This window comes from Melanotaenia boesemani, chromosome 5 (assembly GCF_017639745.1).
Source record: "Melanotaenia boesemani isolate fMelBoe1 chromosome 5, fMelBoe1.pri, whole genome shotgun sequence".
Classification (NCBI taxonomy): Eukaryota; Metazoa; Chordata; class Actinopteri; order Atheriniformes; family Melanotaeniidae; genus Melanotaenia; species Melanotaenia boesemani.
Window position 1 is genome coordinate 20605290 of NC_055686.1, and position 24843 is coordinate 20630132.

A 24843-nucleotide genomic window follows, 5' to 3' on the forward strand; every position below is an offset into this window, starting at 1 on the left:
CCATATTTGTTTTTTAGGATTGGACCAAACCCCATCTTTTGCTACAAATTAACTGAAGCCCTGTGAGTGTTTACAGCAAAATTATTTACAGCATTTGTATGACCACAGCATCAAATTACAGGTTCACTGAACAATCAACACAAATCTGTCAAACATGACAAATGACAAAGAAAATACAAACTTGTATGATTATAAAATTCAGCTACAAAATCTATATGCAGCCTGTATAATTGCACATCTCGCCCTAACATACTGGGCTTCTTACAAAACCAAACACCAGCTGGAGTGCATGAAGAAATAAAACTTTCCGACCCTCATACCTTAACATTTTCAGACACTATTTACATGACATACCAAAGTGGTTTCTTTAAAAAATGGCATTTCTGCAGATTGTGCCTCGAGTTTCTCATCAGAAATGCACTTTAACACCCAGGGGAACACAACTGGAAGATCAGTTTGGCAGTAAAAACATTATTTTCTGTCCAAATGATCAGTTGTAGTTCACTAGACAGCTGGCTTATTAATTAGGTCCTTAATTTCAAAGCATAGATGTGATTCTACAAATTTAACAGCTCTGCCTGTACAGATACATGTCTTGATCTAAAAAGAGACCTGATTCTAAAACAAATAAACACTGCACTTTAAACTACACAGTGCCAATTTTGTGTGTTTAACATTTTGTTGGACCTTTTTGATATTTAAGGACCTATTTCTCTAAAGTTAAATATTGTCAAAATAATTTGTGTTCCCAACTTAAGTGAAGCTGGGCAAGTTGCATCAACTTCTTTATTTATCCCCAAACTTGGAAAACTTTGGATGTCTTTGTTAAAGTGCAGGAATTCCAAAGTGTCTCCTCTGCTATCCATCAATACTTCCAAGTGCATAAGCATGGAATAACATCCTACTACAGCAGCAGTCAGTGCCTCAACAGTCCATATTGTTCAAGTACAATGGTCAGTCTTTAACCCTTAGATTTGAAGCCTTTGTCAAGACAAAATTTGTAACCATTACTCTTGTACTACAGTGGTACCAGCCAAGGACGATTCCAAAACACCTAAATTGTCACACGCAACACTGCTTTGGCACCACAATTAATATGAATTCAGTAGATGTAAGAAATAAGTTTAGAGTAGGGGCCCTTATACGAAGTTCCTCTGAAGTTGTACTCAATTCCAGTTTTGTTCGATTTAGTTTTATTTTTGAAAGGACCTCTTCAGTTGATGTTGTCCTCCCCCAAATAGTCGAGCTCCGTGCTGGGTTTGTCCAGGTCCATGTCCATATCCATCATGCCTCCCGCTGAGTGCTGATTAAAGTTTGCTGCAATCTGGTCGAAGGTCTTGCCCCGGGTCTCTGGCACTCGGAAGAATGTGAAAATGAGGAAGAAGAGGAGAAGTACTGCAAAGATCAGGAAGACATATGGCCCACAAAGTTCCTGAGGAGAAATAAAAAGGTGGAATAAATACAAAAAAAAAAAAAAAAAAAAATCTGATTTGTGGGCTTCTCATTATGTTTTGAAGGTACTCACTGCTATATATTGGAAGCCCATGCCAATAATGAAGTTTGCAGTCCAGTTGGAAAACCCTGCTACAGCCATGGCAGCTGGCCTGGGACCTTGAGAAAACAACTCTGCTACAAAGAACCAGGGAATGGGACCTGGGCCCACTTCAAAGAAGGCCACAAAACCAAAGATGGCTAGCATGCTGATGTAGCTCATCCAAGGAACGCTGTCCTGCCAATTGAAAGTAAAGAGTAGTCAGAAGATTGTTGAGACTGGTAGATTAAGTACCCACAGTAGTGCAGTGCACTCCAATCCTTGAGTTACTCACAAGTAAAGCCAAAGCCATGGTCATGATGATGGCACAAATGCACATTCCTCCTAGTCCCAACATATGAAGTGTCCTTCGACCTATCCTCTCCACTAGGAAAAGCTGTCCATGTGAGAAATATGGGGCAACAGATAAACTGTTATCCACAGTAGCAGCAAAATTATACATATTTACTTTAGTTAAGCCATCACTTTGTCAAATCTGATTATTTCTAAAACATAAAAAGATTTGCACACATGCTAGCAGCTCTTTGAGGTTATGAGGTTCTATAGAGTCACAAATGGAAATTATGTTTACCATATTTACATTCAAAGTATAATGTGCTAGCTTGCTAGCAATAGCTAGTTAGCCCCCAATGACAACTACAACTGAAACCGAAAGGATTAACACCATTTTTAAAAAATTGGGTCAAAAAATGAAAAAACTTTTTTTTTTTTTGACAAATTCATTAGAACAAAATTGGCTACAATTCATTTATGTTCATCCAAGTGGTAGACCAGCAAATAGACCTAAAACTCAGGCTAGTAGCATTATGACACTAACACTTCTTAACTTGACAAACTAAACTTGGCCCACTTGCGTGAAGGAGCATTTTGATAGACGGGCACATGACACAGAGTGACCACCTCATCTTATCTTGTTTGCTCTCTGATAACAGCGTTAAACAGTAATGGAGACGCACTGATTGAGTCCATGTAGGTCATAGTAGGAATGTAGCCTTTACTGTGATATATGATATATGTGATATACAGATTCTCTTGAGAGGAAAGGTGTAAAAGGCCAAGATAAAGGCCTGTTGGTGGGATTGCTCACCGAGACCACGGTGAAGGCACAGTTTACTACTCCAGCTCCTATGGTGGCATAGACTGGACTCTGGACTCCCGCTTTCATGAAGATACTAGTAGAGTAGTAGAAAATCTGCAACAGGGTTAAACAGATTTAGGTTAGGCCAATATGGCACTCAAGTAATTCCTAGTTTTGGAAGATCACATAAGCTGATGCCACTGTGGTGCCAAATGTAAAGAAAGCTATAATATTGTTGGAGATTAATAAACATTAGTAAATCACAGTAAAAACAGACTTACTGCATTGACCCCAGAGAGCTGCTGGGAGAGCTGCAGCAAGATGGAGATGATGATGGACTGGCGGTAAAGAGGGGAACGGAAGAGTTCGGGGATGGACACCTTCCTCTCCATGTCCATCCTCCTTTTTTCCTCCTTCATTTCTGCCAGCATGTCGCCCACCTCCTGCCGACCCGTTAACCTCCTCAAACCTATACAAAGAAAAAAATCCATGCAATTTTAATCCATGAAATAAAGTTACTTTTGTCTACAGGTTAGAATTGAGTTAATAGATATTTCTTGGATAAATTAAAGGAATTAAGGGGGTAGTTCTCCACAACATAAAAGTGTACACTTAGTATCTCAACCTTGATCAGTGAAATGCCATCTGAAGTGACTAAAGAAAAAAATCTTTTTGTGCTTCATTCTTGTGGCAGTTGTAATAAAGTTACAAGAGATGAATGAATAATGATGAAAGATTCCACGTAGTTGTAATTTTCCCATACTGCAGCTCAACATATGGTTTCAGAAGACCCTCCCTTCATCTTGAGTTTTCTCCTCTAATAAGAAACCCTCATCTGCAAGTGTAAAATCGTATAATAACATAAAATCCTGGTTACATTAAAAGTGACCCACTCTAGATGCACTCACCACTCTTGGCATGGTGCTCCTGAGAGCGCACTATGTAGAGGAATCGAGGGCTCTCAGGGCAGAAGGGCAACAGACCCATCTGGAGTACGGTTGGCACAACAGTTAAACCCAGCAGAACAGGCCACAAGTGCTCACTGCCGAGCAATGACTCCAGCCCAAGGATCTGTGTGAGGTGAGGAAACAAGTTCAAGAGTGCAAGGTTTTAAAGAATAATCACATTAAATTAAAAAATAATAATAATGTGACAGATGGGAACATCAACTGCTTCCTAGTTAACGAATTCAACCCAAGAAAAAAACTGCAAGGCTTCGAGAGTCTAGTTCTTGGTGAATTGAAGTAAAGAGGTTAAGCCAAGAAGCTAAGAATATGCTGCCTTACTATACCTACAGCACTATACCTGTGCTATAAGAATGCCAGTAACGATAGCCAGTTGGTGCAGCGTGCCCAGAGCCCCTCGAAGACTTGTTGGTGCTATCTCACCCACGTACATGGGTGTCAAGCCAGATGCTAACCCTGTGCAGAGGAAAAGACAATAATAATAATAATAATAATAATAATAAACTAGATGACCAACAAGAATGCTATGAGAAAAAAAAGATGACATTTATTCTGATAAAAACATCATAGGACAGAAAAAGAACAGAAAAAGGGCACAGAGCAGTGGATGACTCACCACAGTAAGCACCAATGACAAAACGCCCAAGGATCATCATTTCAAAGGAGCGACAAAGCTTGGACATTCCCATCAGACTTCCACCAATAAATGCTGACATGTTGTTTATGAGCATGGCTTTCCTCCTGGAAGAAACAAGCAGGAAGAAGAGAAGCATCTTTGTAGTTTTGCTGCTCACAGTTGAGATATCCTCAGTCTGATTCTTACTTTACATGATCCAGACAAACCTTTCTCCATGAAAGAGTATACAAGTTTATGAAAGGTAGAGATGGTTGTTTTAGTTACATGACAAAGCAAGAATTGTTTGTTTTTGTTATTTCCTCAGCTACATATTCTAAATGTAGATTGTGTAGAAACACCATTTCTCAGCCTCCAGAGGGCAGTATCATACAGAAACACTGACAGTGCATACCCTCTCAATCATCAGCAAAACTACTTCCAGTTCTTCTTATACTTCTTCATTCATTGTAGAATATACAGATAAGACTTAGAGAGGATCAGCAAACAATAAATAACACCCAGTTAAACTTTAATATGCCAAATTCACATTGTAAACGACTAAAATGAATAAATTAATGTGATTATGACTTTGAAGCCACAGCCTCAGCATAGATTACTGAGAAAGGAATATAGACCCTATTTGACCAATAAGTACATAAGTTCGACCTTCTTTGTCAATCTACTTGGCTCTAAAATCTACAATATACTTATTTTCTTTTTATTAATGGACATCATGTAGCCTATTAAAAAAATATAATAGATATGCGAATATTCAGAAAAGTTTAAAGAGTCCATATAACTTCCCTTCCAGGTTCATGGTTTCATTTGAGCATGCAACATTCTCTTAACCTGAGCCAATATAAAGGTAAAAGAAAAAACCTGATGAACGTTCACTACACTATTATGGCTTGTGATGCACATGAAGCTTCTCCTCTCACACACACAAGAGACTGAGGTGAACTATGCGAACGCCCTTGTATGTTAATAATGTGTTGGATCAAAGTCAAGATAAGCTGATGTATTTTATAAAACAGTAAAATGTTTCTCTTAGAGTATTTGATGTGTTATCTCTGTGCATGGTAAATAAAATAGTGGTTTATCAGCGTTGCAATTCTTTGCATTATGTTTTTATTTGCATTCACACATCTCAACGTTTTTGAAAGTGCTGTTGTTTATGATGAAGGACTAGATTAGACTAAAGTTTTGGGAAATAATTTGCTGTCCCATGTGAGAGAAAATAGCTTTACATAAACAAAAATGCTATGCATATATGGCCTTTAACTCATAAGAGCCCAACGTGACATATTTGTCACATACAGTTTCTGAGACATTTTGCTTTAATTTATGGTATAAACTTTGCTCAAAATCCTGTTAAACACAATGTGATACTTGTCTTCTGTCCACTAATAGATACCCAGAAGCAGAAAACCATATTATAATATTTTTAATATATCACATGGTAATTAATGGTAGATACCCCCCCCCCCCCCCCCCCACACACACACACACATTTTGTTGCTACATTTTGTTAAAGGGCCAAATAAAGACCTCATATTTCAAGAAATTGACTTTTCTTACCATTTTTTCATGGGTCGGGCCTAACGGGTTAAATCCTGCTTCACTCTATAATTCTGTGGTGGTTTCACACTTCTCTTTTTTCCTGTGTGGCACATTTCAGAGTGGGGCTGATTTCTAGTTGTGATGTCAGAAAATGATCACATGGTGTACAAATGTTAACCTGATATTTGAAATGACCTAAAGACACTTTCCATTGCCCCTCTGCACTTTATCTGCATAAGGCTAAAGATTGAGCCAAATTCCAGAAACATTATTAACATTTTTAGAAGATTTCCCAGCGTCAGCTTAGTTTACTCATCAAACAATGAGACCACTTTTAAAGAAACATCTGTTTTCACATGAAACTTGAGTTGCATTTACACTTTGACCTCAGAGGTCACAGCAGTGCCAGTGACAGCTGCTTTTTTAGGAAGACTGTGTTCTTAATGCACCCACGATGGACCCTCACACCCCCACTACAGACTCCTCAACACCCCTCTTGACCCAGAGCTGCCAGCTCTGTTAAGCTCTCCTTTCATCCTCACTGGAAGCTGCAGGCTGAGGTCCAGTTTGCATCCAAGATCTGGTTGCAGCGGGAAACTGGGTCGACAATAATCAACCCGGACGATGTTCCTCTGAATGACTGACACAAGATGTAAAAATCCATTTTGGATATATAACAAAATGACACTGATGCATCATGGCTAAAGACTGAAGTAATCCAACTGGCTTAAGATAGCAAAGGAAATTACGTTTTGATTAGATATAGAACATAAAACTTTGTTTAGATTGTTCGTTTTTTTTTTATATATATTAAACTAGAATTGTGATGCAAACACCTCCCATGAACTTTATTTGCACCTGAATCCTTCCCATACCACACTATACCAATACCACTTTTCAGTTTCATTTTGTTTTTTTCCTTTTATTTAATAAAAGACTTTAGACAAACCTTTGATCTCTTTATGTACCCATATATTGGTATTGAAGATGAACTAGTGATTTTCTTTTGTTTGATTTTCCTTTTTTATGCTTTGCTCTGCAACCCTGAATTGAATTAAGTGGGTATAGAAAACAGATGGACAGGTAGATGCTTTACTTAAAGTACCACATTAATCCATGCAATCACCTAAACATGTGAAAGCCTTAACTTGCAATAAATATAACATGAATTAGCTGAGACCTACTGCTAATGTGAAAGTATTTTTGGGTAGTAGTTTTGGTTCAGGCTCTATTCAAGACACATAAAGCAACCAAATAAATAACTTGAGTGTGTTGCATCTTAAAATTCGCCTACCTGCCCAACCACTCAGAGATGAAACCAACACAGAATGAGGAGAGCATGCCTCCAATGGAGAAGATGGCTACGGACAATGACCAGAGAGAGGTGAGGGTCCCTGTGGGGATGGGCTCTCCATATCGTTGCGTCCATGTAGCATTGTAGTCCTCCTCAATGATCTGAGAAATTGCAAAGATAAGTTGTGGTAATTAAGTTAGTACATAGTGTGCTCAGGACTGAAAGCCAATTGCTATAAATGCAAAGGCCTTAACAACACAGTAGCAGAGAGAAATAAATGTATGCCTTCAGCATGCATGAATGTAAGCTTACTGCATGAGCAATGACTAATATATGTGGCTGAAACGTATTTAGTAAATCAAATATAGCTAGTATTCAGTAAGCTTTTGATAAAACAAGTATATTGTTATTGTCAACAAAGCAGGTTGAAAATCCCAAAAGCAGAGTTTGAGCAGCTCTGTCTGTTTGCAGTAAACCAAGTTAATCAAACGATTCCTGAAAACCAGCAGCCAGACCTGAACGTGACTCTCCTGTCCATGCATCCCTCTTATAAACTCTTAACTATTCATACACTCTAAGCAACTCTGTTGTTAAGATAAAATGAAAGCATTTAGCTCACGTGCAATGCATATAGACTCATGAATTATTTTAGACACATTTTCCCACTTAGTTTGCAAGCATGCCATTACACTGGAACACCAGATGTGACTGCAATATGAGCAGCAACCCATTTTATGTCTAGAGCAAGCTGGTCTTTTAAGAACCACATACATCCATCTATATATGGCACAACTAGGTTTTTCACCAAAATGATTCCTTTTTAATTCTCCTGCATTTATCTATTTTACTTCAGTTGCTTTCAGCTTAACACGTATTTGGCACTGTTTCCCTCTTTAATGTTTGTTTTCTAAATTTCACATTACAGCATGACACCTTGTTTTGGGGTCAAACATACCAACATCAAATTTCAGAAAACAATGTAGAAGAAAAACGCAGAGCCGTCATGGTAACAAAACACCTTCTGGATGGGCCTTGAATCTTGCAACAACAATGTGCTGCAGAATGAATAATGGTAAAACATGGACAGTTCAGTTGCTATGTAGCTATTTACCACTGCTAACCTCTTATCAGCACTACAAGCTACCACCTCTTTGGTACTGGCATAGAATATTATGGCTAAGTCTTTACATCATGCTTGAATTTTGCTTGGTTTTTACCTTCTGAGGTGCATTGATGACTCCAATGTTGTATCCAAATGTAAGAGATCCCAGAACTGCAGTGAAGACTGAGAGAGCAAGGGTTCCAGTCACCGTCTGGCATTAAAACACACATAAAAAATATGCACAAGCAGGTGAACAACATATTGATGACCATGATATTCCATAACTGGCGATTCATGCCTAGAAGGGTTTTTCATTACTCTGTAACAATAGCAAATAATTAGACCTTAAGTGTATAACTACGGTTAGTTTTAACACATGCACTCACTCACTCACACACACACATACACACACACACTCTAATAACTGCTTGACTGACATCAACTATATATAACTTTGATCCTGAGGAGAGACAATCCCTTTAGTGCTGTTCATGACTTCACTGGCTACTCGCCTGAACTTTAGCTTCCCTCTAATTTCCCATCAGACCACAGGCACCTGTCTCCACAGTGACAAATAAGATGACCTTGGGGAAATTAAGGTCCTGCCCTCCCACCAAGCTTACATTTCCACAAAGAGCCCCTTTATAAGTGACGAATGACTTGTCAAGTTCTAAAAGTCTGATCCCATTAAAACTGCAAACCTGATTTTATTGTTATTTTCATGTGTTTGTGGTTTTGAGTCCACAAGCTTTGACCTAATTAAGTTTCTAAAGAGCTGCTGGATAAACAAAGATCTCCAGAGTCATCATGGTAACAACATGGCACCATGGAAAGTTGATGTCTTGGTAATGTGGGCCTAGTCTAAAAAAGGGGTGCTGGTGAAATTTTGGCTTTTATCTATATCTTATTACATTTTTAGTGAAAAAGTAAACAGGTGAAAATGTAAATTGTGTCTCACTTTGAGCAAATTCAGATAAAACTCTTCTAAACTGATAAATTTACCAAAGTTTGACAGAGGTTTAAAAAAAATCAGTAATGCTGCTTCTTGTGATTGCCAACGCTGTTCAGTTTTCCAAAAAACAAAATGAAGAGGGTGTATTTGTGAATGTAGGTTTCTTCAAAGAAGGGTCGAAACAAAATGAGCAGCAGTCATGCTTTATTACACCACAACATTGACTTATATCAATAATTACAAATCATTCTGTACCAGCTTTAGGTTACCTGATACATCAAGGGACCCCATTGTTATAGTCTTGTGCAGTCTGATTTATACAAATTTCCCACTTGTAGTTTTCTAGTGAAAGGTCCCTTTATGGAATCCTTTTATTTATTTATTCTTGTATGAAACCGTACAAATTATGACAATAAAGTCCAGGGATTGTTGCCTCTCTGCGATCACAGAAAACACAGATAACTATTATGTTACAAGATCTCAGAAAGCAATAATAATCCACAATCAGAGTGATATAACTTAAAACCTCGCTCATATCAACACGACAGAAATTATTCTTCAAAATATCTGGCAGTGTTTAGAACCAGTTGGACTAGATGTGTAAAGATAGCTGCACAATACTGAGCTTTAACTGATGTGTAAACTTAGATGTTTGATTGAACTAAGATAGCAGGATTTCAGATGACAAATTTAATGTCATCGGAAATTTCAACAAATTTAGATCATATTAATACTAATATTTTTTTTTCAGTCAATGACTTTTGACTCATTTCTGTTGACCATCGGACTAACTACTGTTCTGCATAAAAAGCATGCCATTTCTGCAAGAGCGCACCACAGATAAATCCGTGCGTAAACTCCTCCTATTAAAATGCGCACAGTCTAAGCCAAACAGTAACAACTTTTCCTGCAACACAAGCATCCTTACGTTTATATTTGTGTCCATAAAACAAGCAGATATGTAAAAATTACCTCCCCTCCAAGTTGCTGAAACCCGGCAGGCATGATTTTGACAGCTCAAGCACCCGGTGGCACTTGGTGACAGTTGCGTCTGTTGCCGAATGGAACTTTTAACACCGTGCGCTTTGGCAGTAAAAAAAACAAAACAAAAAAACAAAAACAAAAAAACAAAAACAAAAAACAAAACAAAAAAAAAACAAAAAAAAAAACCCGAAGAGATCTTTTAAATCCAAAAGGCAAAGCTAAAGTGAGAAGTCTGGTGCGTGATGGTGGAGAAATTTGTGTTGTCCGTCCAGCGGGAATAGAGTGACACCCACGTGCACGCCTCTTGGATACGTAGGAAAAGTTTGGGAAGTGGGGAGGGCGCTGTTACTGATCTTGAAATCCGGCGACAGAGGTCGAGACGCAAGCAGGAAACTGTCTTGACCTTAACTATCATTGGCTGAAGGGGAAAGCAAATGTTAAGGGGGAGTCTGGGTGATACAAAAGAAATATCTGGTTATCAAGGAGTGTAGGAGATGAACCAATGAGAGGTGTGATCATATTTAATATTTTCCCTAACATAAGTAGATATATATCAGTTTTGAGGCCCAATGAGCAAATTCAGTTCTTTGAAGAGAACTCAGTTTAGTTCCAAGACTCACATTTATGAGCTAAGTTAATGGTCTCTGGCTTTTTTTGGAGAGTGACTCAAAAAAGACTCCAAAGTTTTGTTTTGTTTTGTTTTTTTTTTCTTCACAAGATGTATGATCTGTAATTTACTAGGAGTCACATCATTTCAGTTTTGGATATACACTTTTTCTTATATCAAAAGCTATTAAAGATTCGTGCTTAAGGCCTCACAGGTGTTTGGTATCAACTCATGTCAGTCCAGAATCATGAGTCAACATTTTTCATGTGCTGCAAAGAGGGGCTTGTCTTTATCACGCTGGTTGCCATTGTCTGTCTCCCCAAAAGTCTTAAATCCCTTTCTATTTCAGATCACATGCCAAAGAGGTCACACACTTCAGCTCATCCCCCACCCACCGCCTCACCTCCTGTTCCACAACATCCCCCTTTTCCCTCTCTGTTGCATAAAACAAAGCTTAATCCTCGCCCCCTGCAGCAGCAGGCAACAGGTGGATCCTAAATTTGGGCTGTGTCACCTGAGTTAGCAGTGGGGGTGTGGTCAGGGTAAGTTTAGTGGTCCAACAACCGTTGGGTTTTTGGCATTGAAGGGGGTGTGTTGTGGGAGAGTTACATGTGACAGGAGATCTGTAGACAGATATCTGCTCTACATCTCAGTAAATATATTCAGACCTGCCCCCTTGCAGGCACACCCCCCCACCTGACGCCACTCGCTCCTTGGAGCTCGCCGCCTTTGCTTTTTTTCTTTTGCTGCCCACATTGCGAAACAGAAGGAGAACCTGACACCTTTCATCCAAAGCCAGGGCCCCAAGCAGAGTCATGTGTGACTCTTGACTAAATGCAGAGAAACTTAACACCATCAGAGCAGTGGCGCAGAGCCCCTTCCAACATAGTTTGAGAGTCCATGTGTGCAACCAGGGGCGGAAAGACTTGACAGTCCAGAAGATATCATATGAATTCATACAGAGAGAGCCAAGAACACTGACAGACACATAAGTACATACACCTGGTCTTCTGTAATGATTTTTTTTAACCTAAAATACCAGTTCAGCTATTTCTTGGCATAAAATATAACCTGAATTCTCTCCAAAGTGGGAATGCAGTTAATGTGTGCTGCTGTGTGTCTGACCACCAAGTCACACCACCACAGACACAATGTGGCAGCTGTCTAGTGATGCAAAGAAACAGTATGTGTAAATAATCTTCCTCCTTGCCATAACCTATATATAAGAAGTGTATGTGTGTGTGTAACAAGCAAAATGGGGTCAGCTAGTTCAAAATCATGCTACAGCACACTGAGTCGGGTGATGGGTGGCAGTTGTTGAACTGTATGTATCACACATTCACACCAAACTGCATCGTTAGTCCAGTTTTCCCCAAGGAAAAAATTGTAGGCCATATGATCAAAAGCTTATTGTTTATACAATATAGTTATCATTGATGTGTTTTGTTTTAATGGTTATTCTAATTGGCAAGAAATAAAGTGACCTGAGAAAAAGGCTGATATATTAGGATTACTAATAATTTCACTTTAAGAATATACATGGACACCTAAACCATTTGGGATGTTGCATCTTTTTGGTAATACTATAAACACCTGGAGAGTTCAGAGCCTTATATCTTTAAAAAATAAATGAATGGATGATGCATGCTCCTTTTGAATGTAAATTTGGCAGCAATATGATTCTTTAACACTGGGACAGAGATAAGAGTGAAAATGTTCTGTAATACGTCAGAAGCAATTAGTTAGATTGACTAGCAACATATTAGCATGATACATATTAGTATGTTACAGTATGAAAACAAAAAGTGTCCCAGAACGATTGATTGAGACTCAAAGATGGGGAAGGTTTCATCACTACATTATAAGACTGTGTGGGCACATACTTCACTAGTTAAATAATATCTTACAATATAGAATTACAAAGAATAATAATTTTGCCATTAAACATATCATTCACAGGGCCTCATACCTTTCAAGCTGGGACTGATGCATGCTTATTGGACATCGGTGTCATATATGAGTATGAACAGGCAGCTTGAGAGGTAAAAGTTGATCCATCTCCAGTGTGCTTTTGAGCTGGCATAGGGATGTAGTAACAGAGGACAAATGGACTATGAATGAAAGGGCAAGGCATCATTGCAGAACTGATTTTTCTAACCAGTGATGCTGATGTCACTCAGCAGACTCCATAATGCTAGTTTTTTGTGTGTAAGTACACTCTGTTGCCAAGCTGTACTCAGGGGGAAAAGTAGAAAACCAACCTGTTTCCACACCCCATCTGACAATTGGTCAGGAGTACTCCAAAGCATCACTTTTAGAAGTACTGGATTTTTAACACAATAGCCAGTAGATGCCTCGCCATCACAAAGTGGAATATACAAAATCAAAACTTGCTTAAATAAATATTACATTATGTATTTTAATACCTAACCATGAGATTGTCTTAACCTTAACCAAGTACATTTAATACATAGCTCATGAGTAAATACACAACTAGAAGCACTCAGAGAGCGCTGACTTCCGCCAAGCATTTTTGTGTTGTTCTTACTCTCAAATGTAAGTCGCTTTGGATAAAAGCGTCTGCTAAATGGCTGTAGAATAGAATAGAATAGAATAGAATAGAATAGAACAAATTACCCCTATCTACCCACAGTAAAGAATCCTTAAAAAAAATCCTGGATCCAGATGGTGATCAGGATCAGCCCCAAAACCTAATCACTTGTTCCATATTCCATTTGTGAGATTTCCTGAAAGTGTAATCAAAATCCGTCAACAAGTTTTTGAGTTTTGTTGCTAACAGACAGACAGACAGATAAACCAATGCCACTAAATACATGACCTCCACCTTGGCAGTAATTAACAGCAGCACTGAAGGAAGTCAAGACAAGTCTTAAACCTACATTCCAGGTCTAGGATCTGGATGTCTGTCCCTGCTCTCCATTCTGACCTCTTCATGCAAACCATGCTAGTTATTTATAAGTGATTTCTATAAGTTATTTTCCCTCAGACAGACTCAGACAGAACTTCCAAAACCTGTACAAAAAGACGGCAGAACAGCTTCTTCCTCAGAGCGGTAGACATAGTACAGTCACAGAGACATAGATAGCAGCGTCTACGTCAATGCAATAACAATCTGCATAACTGTTGTCATAACTTGATTTAATTTAATCTTGCCATATTGTCAAGCGTTTAACTTTTTTAAATGTAATTTTAATTCTTATAAATATTTTAGTAAAACATTTTAAACTGTATTAAAGATACTTTACTGTACTTGTGTACACATAATTTACCTCCACATTTATTTATTTATTTGTCACATACTTTTTTCCTTGTCTTTTTTGGTGTTTCATTAAGCTGTAAACACATCGCTTGAACTTTGTTGCATTGTACACCATGCAATGATAATAAAAGCTTCATTCATTCATAGGGTCACGCTGGGATTTATGGTTTGCTTAGTTATACTGCAGATCCCTGTTTGCTGAAAGTGACAGGAGAGGGATATCCAGATAGCTAAGAACTGTGTAAAATTCTCTTAACCAAATATCAATCTGTGACAATTTATTAATTAAAATGTGTTGGAACCCCAGTTCTGAATGATTGTGATCTTCATTTATTCACTAACAATATTAATATGTTTTGGTCAATAAACACAATTCATTCAACAATCCAAAGCTTAGATATTAAAAATATATTTCTTCAATAAATTAAATTGTAAATGGTTTTGGAATCTAACCATTGAAGGGCACTTTGTGCAGGATAACACTAAATTCCCTTCCAATCAGGACATGCCACATGTTCTCAAGCTGATGAACCTCAATTAACTTTACAGAACAGTTGCTGGCATTGTTATTTATTTTTTTATTTTTTTGGCATTAGACTTGTGCATTATGCAGGCTTTTCCCCAGTCTATTTTGAAGCAAAGCTAAGCTAACTAGCTTCTAGCTGTAGCTTCTCATTTACTGAGTGACATAAACCTTACCTTTCAACAAGAAAACAAATAAACAGACTTCCCAAAATGTTGTGCTATTCTTTTAAGTTAACACAGCAAAGCAAGCGGTGATAACACTAACTATCCCTTATATGGGAAAGAGGAGCTCCTGTCTATATTATCTTGACTGTAAAGATAGGAATAAAATAAATAAGCTCAATTGTTTTTGTTTTGTTCTTTAATAATATGATCTTTCACTAGTGAGAAGATTTGGTCCTTAAATATAAATACTACTTGTAAAAAGCATGAAAAACCTTAAAACAATCCTTTAATCTAAGCTGGCAACATACCAGTTTGAAGCAAACAATACAGGCTACTTACACTAAAATATAGTCTGAAGTTTAAGTTTGATAACCACTGGAAGAGTTTTAAATCTCACTACTTCTTGTCCATACTTATAGCATGCACAAATTAAGCAAATATTAAATCAGACAACATGGATAAGTTCAATTTTACACAACAACATTACAAGAATACAATAATGGTTTGTATCTCTTCGATATTGTATCTATGTGCAGTGTGACTGGAACAAGTTCAGAGAGGACTCACTGGCTCCATGAGCACATTCATTCAAAGGTCAAACAGCCACAGATCCCCAAAGTGGCACCAGTAACTGCAATGCACTCTGAGGGATGGATGAGAACAAATATTCAGAGAGGACTATTTGGATGTGACACCGGTTGACACTCCATGACAAGATGCACTATGGCAAAAATGGCCCAACACAGGTGTAGTTTTTCTACAGGTCCAGGCGCCAAGGTTAAGGAATCATATCTTATCATTGGAGCATTTAATGACAGGCGGCATCATTCAGGCAGCATCATCCAACCTGTTGAGACAAAATATATATATATAAAATTTTCAGTTTTGGAGTGTGAATCAAGCCAAGGTTAAACTCTGGTTTGGTATAAAACTATGTATGTTGCATAAGAAGCAACATGACCAGATCCTACAAGAGGAATGCATCCCCAACTGTCCTTGAGTGAGACAATGACCCTGCTCACTTGAGAGACCCTTTCAGAGATAACTTCTGACCTAACTGGATAAAGAAAGAATTGTGGCTTAATTCATCAGAAAAAAACTATTTAGCTGCTACAGCTTTACTGGAAATACTGCTGCCAAGTGTTTTCAGCTAACTACATTGTAATGCATCTCATGTAACACAACAAAAATGCTATAGGTCTTGTTTAAAACTGTGTTAATTTAAACAGTTTTGCATATCTAAACTAAATTTCTAACTATCATCAATCCTCAGCTAACTCAGTGTGTGGCCAAATAAAAATTTATGCATAAAAAACATGTTTTGCTTGTTATGAAACTACATCCACTTAAATGCATCATGACCATGTATTTTTTGCTCACATTTGGTGCAACAGGAGAAGCCTTTAACCTTTGAATGTAAATACCATTTGCTGAACCTAAACAGCATTCTTTCTCCAAATAAATGTTAAAAATCCATCCTGCAAATACTTAAACCTTGATAAAATAAATAAATACTTTTTTAAAAGAACAACGTAATTTAAAATATTTTAACAAAAAGATTAGTTTGAAATTAATAACGGACAAGATTAACTAATATTCACATATTAGCCTGTGCTGGTCTACATTCCTTTTGTGTTAATTAAAAAATGTCAAAACTAAAAGTAGAAAACTTACTTATTCCCGAAGGGGTTAAATACTGATATTATATTAAAACGTATCAAAAGGATAAAGGTCCAAGGATAATCTTTCCCGAGTGTAATATTTCCTACGATTTTTAATGCAGCGTGTTGCGTAGTGTTTGTGACCTCAGAGCATCTCGTTCTCTGATTGGACCGTACATTGCAAATAAATCCCGCCCCTCCCCCCTCTATTCTCTGGAAATCCCCAAACAACGTGCTCAGCCTAGCTAAAAATATTTTGGCTTTTCGACTGTTTCAACTCAGCTGTTCTGCAGAATTATGTGAGTCAGCTCTTTTGTATAATTATAGCTGAACGTTTAAAATACTTGTTTGGCGACAGCGGTCTCTCACATTAAAGTAACTCTCACATGGCAAATTTTCTCCTTTACGATAAGTAAAGTTTTGCAGCAGTTTAACTAGCTTCCGCGAGTCAGTCGATTTAACGTCGCGCTAACGTTATTAGCTTATTAAGCTAATTGAACGCTTGCTAGCAAAGGCAAAACATAAAATCGAGTTGGGATTGTTGCACATATACATTTGGTAGAGTTGTAATTTCATTGTGTAAACCATGCAACAATAGATTTATATTATTTTTGTCGAATTGATGTTTTAGCTGTTGGTTTGGCGAACGACTTATAGCTTCATTCAATTGGCGTATTTCACCTATTCGATAGAAAATGGACGACGGCTAACGTTGGCAGGTTGTAAGGCGTTTTGTGCTTTTTGAGTACTTGATACTCATTTTGTGTTTACCTTGAAACTGTATAGAAACGTTCCAATTATATATGTATATAAATTTTTTAACGTAATGGATTAAAAGTGTACTTAGCAGGTCTTCAGGCCTACTCATTTTGAGGCCATTTCCTGTTTGTCAGCATCCAGTTTTAACAGATTAATCTGCTAAACTTGACACACCGCATGTTTTAAACATAGTTGTCGACTTTAACTCCATTTCAGCTTGCGTAATTTATCATAGGATTCAAGTTTATTACTTTAAGGCTTCTTAAAGGTAAAGATTGTCTGGCCATTTATATTACTGTCTGCTATGTGGGGGAAAAAAGGGGGGGGGAGGGGGGGTTGGTACTGAAAACAGGATTAATCATGCTCGCTTTAAATATTGTCAGGGGTTTTAGAAATTTTGATAAATAAAATTAGGGTAGGTGTCAAATGTTGATTTTAATAAAAATTATATCTACTTCAATTGATTAATAAATGTCCTCACTTTGTTTGTTCCCAGAGCATTTGTGAAACTTTGCTCTTCCTCATTTCCCCTCTGTAAAACCTGGAGAGAAATGATGGAAGAGCAGGTTTACGAGAGTTTGCCCCTTAGCCAGGACACTTTCAGTGATCTCTGGAACAGCGTGTAAGTAAAACTTTGAAAACGAATAATAAAAAAGGTTGTGTTACACTTGATAAAGAACAGCTTTTTTTAAAATATATTTTTCTTAATTTTATTTTATTTTTATTTTTCCAGGATGACACCCGAGCTGTCTACCTTGCATTCTCCCAACCAGGACCCGTGGCCAGAAGAACACATGGATTTGTCGGTAAGGATTAAGTTTGTGTCTTGTAATAAAACGTTCTTCAAACTCGATTACAACAGTAGCAAGTCTTTTTAATCATTTCCTAATGTTTATAATGATTGCAGCATTTCTTTATTTATTTAAATAATGACACTGGTTCCTTCCTCTCTTTTTACATTTCTTGAATAACCAGGAGCTCAAATTTGATGACAAAATTTTTGAGTTGGGAAGTGAGGCGGTGACAACTGCAGATGTGGTTAACCCCCCATCCTCCACGGTTCCAGTGACCTCTGATTATCCAGGGGAATTTGGCTTCGAACTCCGTTTTCAGAAGTCTGGTACAGCCAAGTCGGTGACTTCGACAGTAAGTTTTTGTTGATCTACCCTCCTTAAACTTTGCATTCATACATATTTGTTGGCATATTTCAAGATAGCTGGTTGTGTTATTGTATTAGGGAGGGTTTTGGTGCTACCAGGTTGTGTATAGTCTTTTTCTCAACAAGTTGAAATGAACCAACATCTTCTCCCTGTCCAGAAGGAAATGCCCGCTGTGTACAAATAAATACGTTTTTATGATAATTAAAAAAATGTTGCGACAAAAACTGAGAGCAGATTATTCTGCAACCAAACATGATAAAAAGCTTATGTGTACCTCCTAGTCTGAGTTGAGGCTTATTTCAGCAGCTGCCTGTATCTGTGGTATCAATTTATAATTTTTCCATTCATAAAGTTATTTTTCAGCAGTTTCAGCAATTGTTTTTTATTCACTGGATAAAGTTAAATTTATCTAAACTGAATTAAATGTTCTGTTCTCTGTGTGTTATTTTGTGTTCTGTTTTATCGTTAAGCACTTTGTGATTTTTATCTTGAAAGATGTTGTATAAATAAACATTTACTTTACTTAAAAGGTATCCGGTTTGAAATTAAATTGGTCTAAGTAAAGTAAACTTAGGTTTTTAATGTCCTACATTCATCCAAAGCATTTAAAGTGTAACACTTTTACAAGTAGCAATAACATAAAAATACACATCTTACCTTGAATTTGCATTATAAGTCCAGTCTTCGTATAGCTTGTGGTGGCATTCACGCATTCTCATTCATTGTGACGATTTGTTAAATTTTAAGTTCCAGAGTCAGTCATTGCACTCAAAGAGCCAATGATTTTATATTTTTCCACGGTGACTCATCCAGCGGAGCCCTATGGTTGGCCAGTTTGGTTGAGGTTAGGGTGGTCTGCCCTGAAACACCCGCCTCCTGCAACTGGTGCTCTGGTCTGTAGGAAAGGTGCAGTATAGTTGTAAAGCAGGGCTCTGACATGACGGGACATGTTCCTGCACAGACTTTAGAGCAGAAGGGGAAGGTAATGAGGTCAAAAAGTGAGGTATATTAACAAATAAATAAATTATCATTGATGAAAGGGAACTATAACATTTTTATTCATTAAAACCTTTTGTAGTTTAAGAATTCTGATCAAAGTTTTGATGGTGTGTAAAGGCTTTTTTTGCTAGTTTTTAAGTCCTTACATTTACACAGCTTGGGTAAATGCATTGATCATGTTTTTCTACCTGTGTTCTCAGTTTTCAGAGCTCCTTAATAAGTTGTACTGCCAACTGGCAAAAACCAGTCCGATTGAAGTTCGAGTCATCAAAGAGCCACCACAGGGCGCCATTCTCAGGGCTACAGCTGTATATAAAAAAACGGAGCATGTAGCTGAGGTGGTGAGACGATGTCCCCATCACCAGAACGAAGACTGTGAGAAAATAATTTCTACATATGACTTGTCCTTAAGTATTTAACATGTTGTAAAACGGGATCAAATTGAAACCCAAGCAGCCATATTTCTTTTATTTATTTACCTGCCTACCCCCTTCAATCTGTCTTTTGTCCAGCCGTTGAGCATCGGAGCCATTTGATAAGGGTGGAGGGCAGTCAGCTTGCCCAATATTTTGAGGACTCCAACACCAAGAGGCACAGTGTGACTGTTCCTTATGAACCCCCGCAGGTATGACTACCCCTATTTAATTCTAATGAAGGGCAATTGAGTCAATTTATTTTCTGCCTATGTGTTACTTTATAGACTAATTTCTTTTCTGCTGTTTTAGTTGGGCTCAGAGATGACGACCATCCTCCTGAGCTTCATGTGAAACAGTTCCTGCATGGGGGGCATGAACCGCAGGCCTATCCTTACCATCCTGACCCTTGAAAGTCCAGAGTAAGTCCTTTATCAAAGTGTGAAGGTAAAGAAAGTCTGGTGTAGCTTTTGGTTATGGAGAACTGATGTACAAAACTAATGCATGTGATTGGAGCAGTGGCTCATGTGGTAGAGCAGGTCATCCAGTAACTGGAAGGTTGGTGGTTAGAACCCAGTTTTATCCCAGTCTGACGTTGTGACCCTGGGGAAGACACTTCACCCTCCTTGTTCAGTGGTGGTTGGAGAGATTAGCTACCACGTTTCCATCAGTCTGCCCCTGGGCAGCTGTGGCCACATATTTTACTTACCATCACCAAGTATGAATAATGGGTTCACTGTAAATAGCTTTATGAAAAGTGCTATATAAATTGTGCTGCCAACTAAATTTCAAGACGGTCTAATTCCTCTACTCTGTCTGCGGAGTTCATAACCACAAAGTTATGATACATTGGGAAAATATAGTGGCAACTTCAACATTTTATTAAGCATTTTAGGTTAATTTTTAGACAGGTATTTTATAACATTTATAACAACTCTTCAAAACATACTTCAGTTTTTTTTTTTATCTTGTACATTCACATACAGAGATCACATTACATCTTTGGTAAAACTGAAAAGCAAGAAGAAGAAAATAAAAGTGCTTTTTAAAAACAACTGCAGCACTAGAAAAATAATAGAAAATAATGCCATCTTCAAAACTCAGATAAAAGGACTCCTGTAACAGGGCAATACATAAACAGATTTTTTTTTTCTTTCTCTCTACATGAGTAAAGCAAGTATTTTGAACTAGGGGAGGAACAGGGTCTGTGCAATTCTCAAGCAGGCATACAACTCATTGGTCCTTTGGATCTGTATTTACTTTTAATTTTGTTCATTGTTGAGAATGTTGATTCACTACTGTAGGTAGATCCGAGGATGGTTAAAATGTGCATTGTCACTTTGACAAGTCCAGGAAAAATAGTCTTAAGAACAATTCTGAACCAGAAAGGAACCGGGTCACAAACATAAGTTTCTGTATGAACTGAAAAAAAGACCAAACATTTCTCTCTCCTGGCGTTTGGTGTTTCACTGAAAGAAAGTGTGTGCATTCATTTTGGAGATCAGTCTTGAAAATATGCAGTTTCCTCTGGAAAGAATGCACAGCTGTAATCAAATCACACACTGAGTTTCTGTCCTTGCAGTTTAGAGTTGAGTTCATTAAGGTGTGGTGTGACATCCATTAATAAGGCCAGAATATCAGTTTTCCCTTATCCTCCAGAAACTTCATGAACTGTTGTCTACTGACCCGTTTGTTGTGCCAAGAAGCTTTTCTCTGTCTTGTCTTACGGTGCAGAACTCTCCTTTGCTTAGGCGTCTGACAAATTCTCTCAGAAGGTAGGCTTGATGGGCTGAAGATGCTGTGAGAGTTTTATTGCTTTGTTCATGTCATCAGCATATTCTTCTGACAGCACAGAGCACAGATCAGGGATGGTGGAGAAGGCAGTGGTATGAGGCGAGGTTTTGATGATCTGCTTTTATACGAGCTTCCTTCTCTTCCCATCATGGAGGGTGTCCATCTGTAGTGCTGGGGTCCACAGACTGCAGACTCATCCCTCTCTGTTTCAGCATCTCTTTATCTCTGCATCATAAAATCTTACATACACCAAAAGTTGGGCATTATCACTATTATCAGTTGATTTGCCATCTGCTAAGTCTGTGCATGGTGCACTCTGAAGGATGCTTCCAGTTGTGACAGCACATCACCTGCTTATATTTAAATTCTTTGTGCTATTGTTGAAGCTGACATGGGTATTTGCTTTATTTCCCCCATGAGTTCTTCACTTTGTTTACCGTCTAGAATTATTTTAGCAACTCCATTCATACAGTCCTTCACTATTCCTCCATCAGTAACGGGCCTTATGTGTTAACGCTAATATGCTCTGTACTCTCAATGAACACTCGTGCGCGCTGTTGTGCGGTCAAGGACGGGGTTAAAGACTCTTAGAACGATCATTCTGGGCTCTGTTTGTGGTCCTTATCTCAGATTTCTGTAAGTTTAGTCTAAGTATAGTCTGCTTATTGAAATACTCAATGTTTTAAATTTCCAATTGTATTTATTTATTTATTTGGCACATCTGTTAACTGACTTTTGTACAGTTACTGTTTGGTTGCATTTCAGTCACAAGATCTTCAAAGAAAAGGGAAGATCTTATCTGAGTAACTGATTACAGTGGCAGATTAACAATTTATTAAATGGTAAATGGTCTGTATTTATATAGTGCTTTACTGTACCTGGGATGATACCCAAAGCGCTTTACATTATACATCACATTCACCCATTCACCATTCATTCATATTAAAATGATGAATAGCTGCAGCCCTAATAGCATTTGTCGAAGCCTTATCACCTTCATGCTTTTTTCATTTGCTACTCTAGGGGACAGGTTTTGGGCCGAAGGTGCTTCGAAGTCCGTGTCTGTGCATGTCCTGGCAGGGACCGTAAAACTGAGGAGGAGAATAAGGGCAAACTCCAAAGTGGCACCAAGCCAATCAAAAAAAGAAGTATGTTCATGATGTTTCACAGTCTCCTGGATTTTTTTGTGCTTGCTTTCATTTTCTTTAATAACTTCTCTTTTGTTAGAAAGCAACCCTGCTCCTGACACATCTTCTACAAAGAAGTCAAAGTCCGCCTCTAGTGCAGAGGAAGAGGACAAACCACCTTACACTCTGCAAGTAAGTGCATTTATCAGGAGCTGCACTGGTGGATGTGTTTACCGTTTAAATTCAGGCTGTTTGACCAACATTGATTTCTGCTGCAGGTTTGGGACCGAGAACTTTATGAGATGTTAAAGAAAATTAAAACAGCTTTCGAAATTGCAAATAGGTAAGAGGTCTCTGGTGTAATTCCTCCCCAAAACCCCTCCTATTAATTTTTTTTACATTGTCTTCAGACTGTTACCAAATTAAAGTGCTAACTTTATTGATCAGTTATGTTAAAATACACTAGGAAGGCAACCACAGAGTGGAAGAAGGAAGGAGCAGAACTGATTGATTTATTTAAAAAAAAAAAAGTTTGGTCTTTATGATCCGTGGAAGCCCAAAAATGTGATGTTCCAGTTGAGTTGCATTTCTCTCGACATGTCACTAGAGGTCTCTGCATGATGGTAAAACATACTGTTAATGCAGGTCATCCAAAGAAATATGACTTTTGTCAATGCAGGACCACTCAAGGTTGGGCACACTATTTGAATTAGTAGGTTTATAAAAACATTTGACTGATACTGTACGTACTAAACACAGAAATATTGGATATTGGACCTTCATAACCCAATTAACATGTTGCCTGCAGTGAAAGTCAGTTTGTTTATTGGAGTATTTTTCCAATGAAAAATATTTTTTGTATGAAGCAACAAAAGTGAAACATTTGTCAGTTGATTTGGGTTTAGTTTTGTAACACATTGTGTTGTGTTTGAGGACAACATTTGATGTTCCGTCTGTATTTGAAACATGATTTTTAGACTTTTCTCCTACTGTATCTTTCTAGTAAGGATACGCCCAAAGCACCTGTGAAAGCGGAGATGCCACTGCCTTCTGCAGGAAAGCGACTCCTCCAAGGAGAGGACAGGAGTGACACAGACTAAAGGCCAAGTCACAAATTCAGACGGGTTTTTTTATTTTGCCTTTTTATAATGATGCGACTGTACACAGATGATTTACTGTATTATTGCCAATAAAGTTTATGTAGATAATGCAAAGGATGGCAGTTCATAGTGTTAGCAAGCGACGTTCCGCTCCCGTGAGACTATTAGAAGTTTACAATTTGCATCAGAGCAGAAGTAGGCGGGGTCAGTGTTAAAAGTTGCCTGAGAACTCACTTGACCTGTTCATTATTCGGTTTTACGCTGTATGTTCACGTTATTGGTTAGGACTTCAGAAACTTATTTTTTCATACATCTTGCTGAAAGTAACAAACCACTGCCAAGTCCAAATTGAAAAACTTGAAACACGTTGACCTTTTATTTTGCTGTATCTGCCGCTTCCCAAAGAATCCCTCATTTTTATACCATGTCAGGATATTTTTTTGTTTTATGTCTGATTTTTGTCGGTTTAAAGCTCACGAAATCAAATATACCCAAGAAAAAGAACTGAAGTATAAATGTGCAAGGCACTGTTGTAATCAGAAAATTGTAAATTGTATTTTTTTTATATTAATCATCAGCATAAAGCATTATTGTTTTTACATTGTTATGGTTATCAGGAACATCTGTTATTTTTCTTATTTTAGTGGTTTTAATGGCTGATTTCATAGTGGTTGACTGGTTCACCCTAAACATAAGTTGGATCTTGGTATAAAATGATGGCTAATTTAACAGTAATATTTTGATTTGTTGTCTTTAAATCCTTTAGGAGCCCCACTTGTTTCAATCTCAAAATCATTTGGAATTAATTGTTGAAGCTGATTTAATGTTTCTTTCTGCAGACCTGTCAAGTCAGCACTTGGGTTGGATGCGACCACTGAGACCATTGTTTATAAATTACAACATGTTGAGGCATTTTTTGTGTTTCTTTTATGTATTATGGGAAGTTAGTTTTATATGAGAAGCTTATGTTTCTATTTTCATGTATACTTTTTGTACTAATTTTGTACTTAATTTTTAAATTAAGCTTTAAGCTTAAATAAAAGTATATATAAAGGGCTCTTGTGTTCTGTTATATATATATATATATATATATGTAAATACAAAAAATGATTTACATATTTGGGATATGAATGCAAAACATCAGCTGTGT

The 24843-nt window shown here is 37.6% G+C and overlaps 2 protein-coding genes across 4 annotated transcripts; one reads left to right on the forward strand and one right to left on the reverse strand.

Annotated features, from left to right (window-relative positions):
• Positions 1 to 3: 3 nt before the first annotated feature.
• LOC121639437 (solute carrier family 2, facilitated glucose transporter member 4-like) lies at positions 4 to 18969 on the reverse strand. 3 transcript variants are annotated; one of them, XM_041984659.1, is made up of 11 exons: positions 18918 to 18969; positions 8283 to 8378; positions 7066 to 7226; positions 4212 to 4336; positions 3936 to 4051; positions 3539 to 3701; positions 2912 to 3099; positions 2640 to 2744; positions 1827 to 1928; positions 1526 to 1729; positions 4 to 1432 (listed from the first exon to the last, which is right to left on the reverse strand). In XM_041984659.1, exons 3-11 carry the CDS (start codon positions 7110 to 7112, stop codon positions 1214 to 1216), a joined length of 1269 nt encoding a protein of 422 aa, XP_041840593.1. In that variant the 5' UTR covers positions 7113 to 7226; positions 8283 to 8378; positions 18918 to 18969; the 3' UTR covers positions 4 to 1213. The 3 variants fall into 3 exon arrangements, with proteins under 3 accessions (XP_041840593.1, XP_041840594.1, XP_041840592.1); XM_041984660.1 differs by lacking the exon at positions 18918 to 18969 and adding an exon at positions 16355 to 16410; XM_041984658.1 differs by lacking the exon at positions 18918 to 18969 and adding an exon at positions 10092 to 10346.
• Positions 16920 to 24749, forward strand: tp53 (tumor protein p53). Its single transcript, XM_041984661.1, is given in 11 exon segments — positions 16920 to 17060; positions 17641 to 17722; positions 17834 to 17906; positions 18076 to 18246; positions 19460 to 19634; positions 19772 to 19884; positions 19985 to 20094; positions 22490 to 22614; positions 22694 to 22785; positions 22872 to 22936; positions 23597 to 24749. Coding segments are annotated over 10 exon segments (1092 nt in total). The 5' UTR covers positions 16920 to 17060; positions 17641 to 17651; the 3' UTR covers positions 23694 to 24749.
• The last annotated feature ends 94 nt before the right edge of the window (positions 24750 to 24843 follow it).

Excerpts from the sequence above, each read along its gene's own strand:
- LOC121639437 (XM_041984658.1), bottom strand. The coding sequence starts at position 10,124 with ATGCCTGCCGGGTTTCAGCAACTTGGAGGGGAG. Across the intron at positions 3,702-3,935 it reads CTGGCATTCTTATAGCACAG|ATCCTTGGGCTGGAGTCATT; the intron begins GTATAGTGCTGT and ends CACCTCACACAG. Across the intron at positions 1,929-2,639 it reads GTGCCTTCACCGTGGTCTCG|CTTTTCCTAGTGGAGAGGAT; the intron begins GTGAGCAATCCC and ends TCACATGGACAG.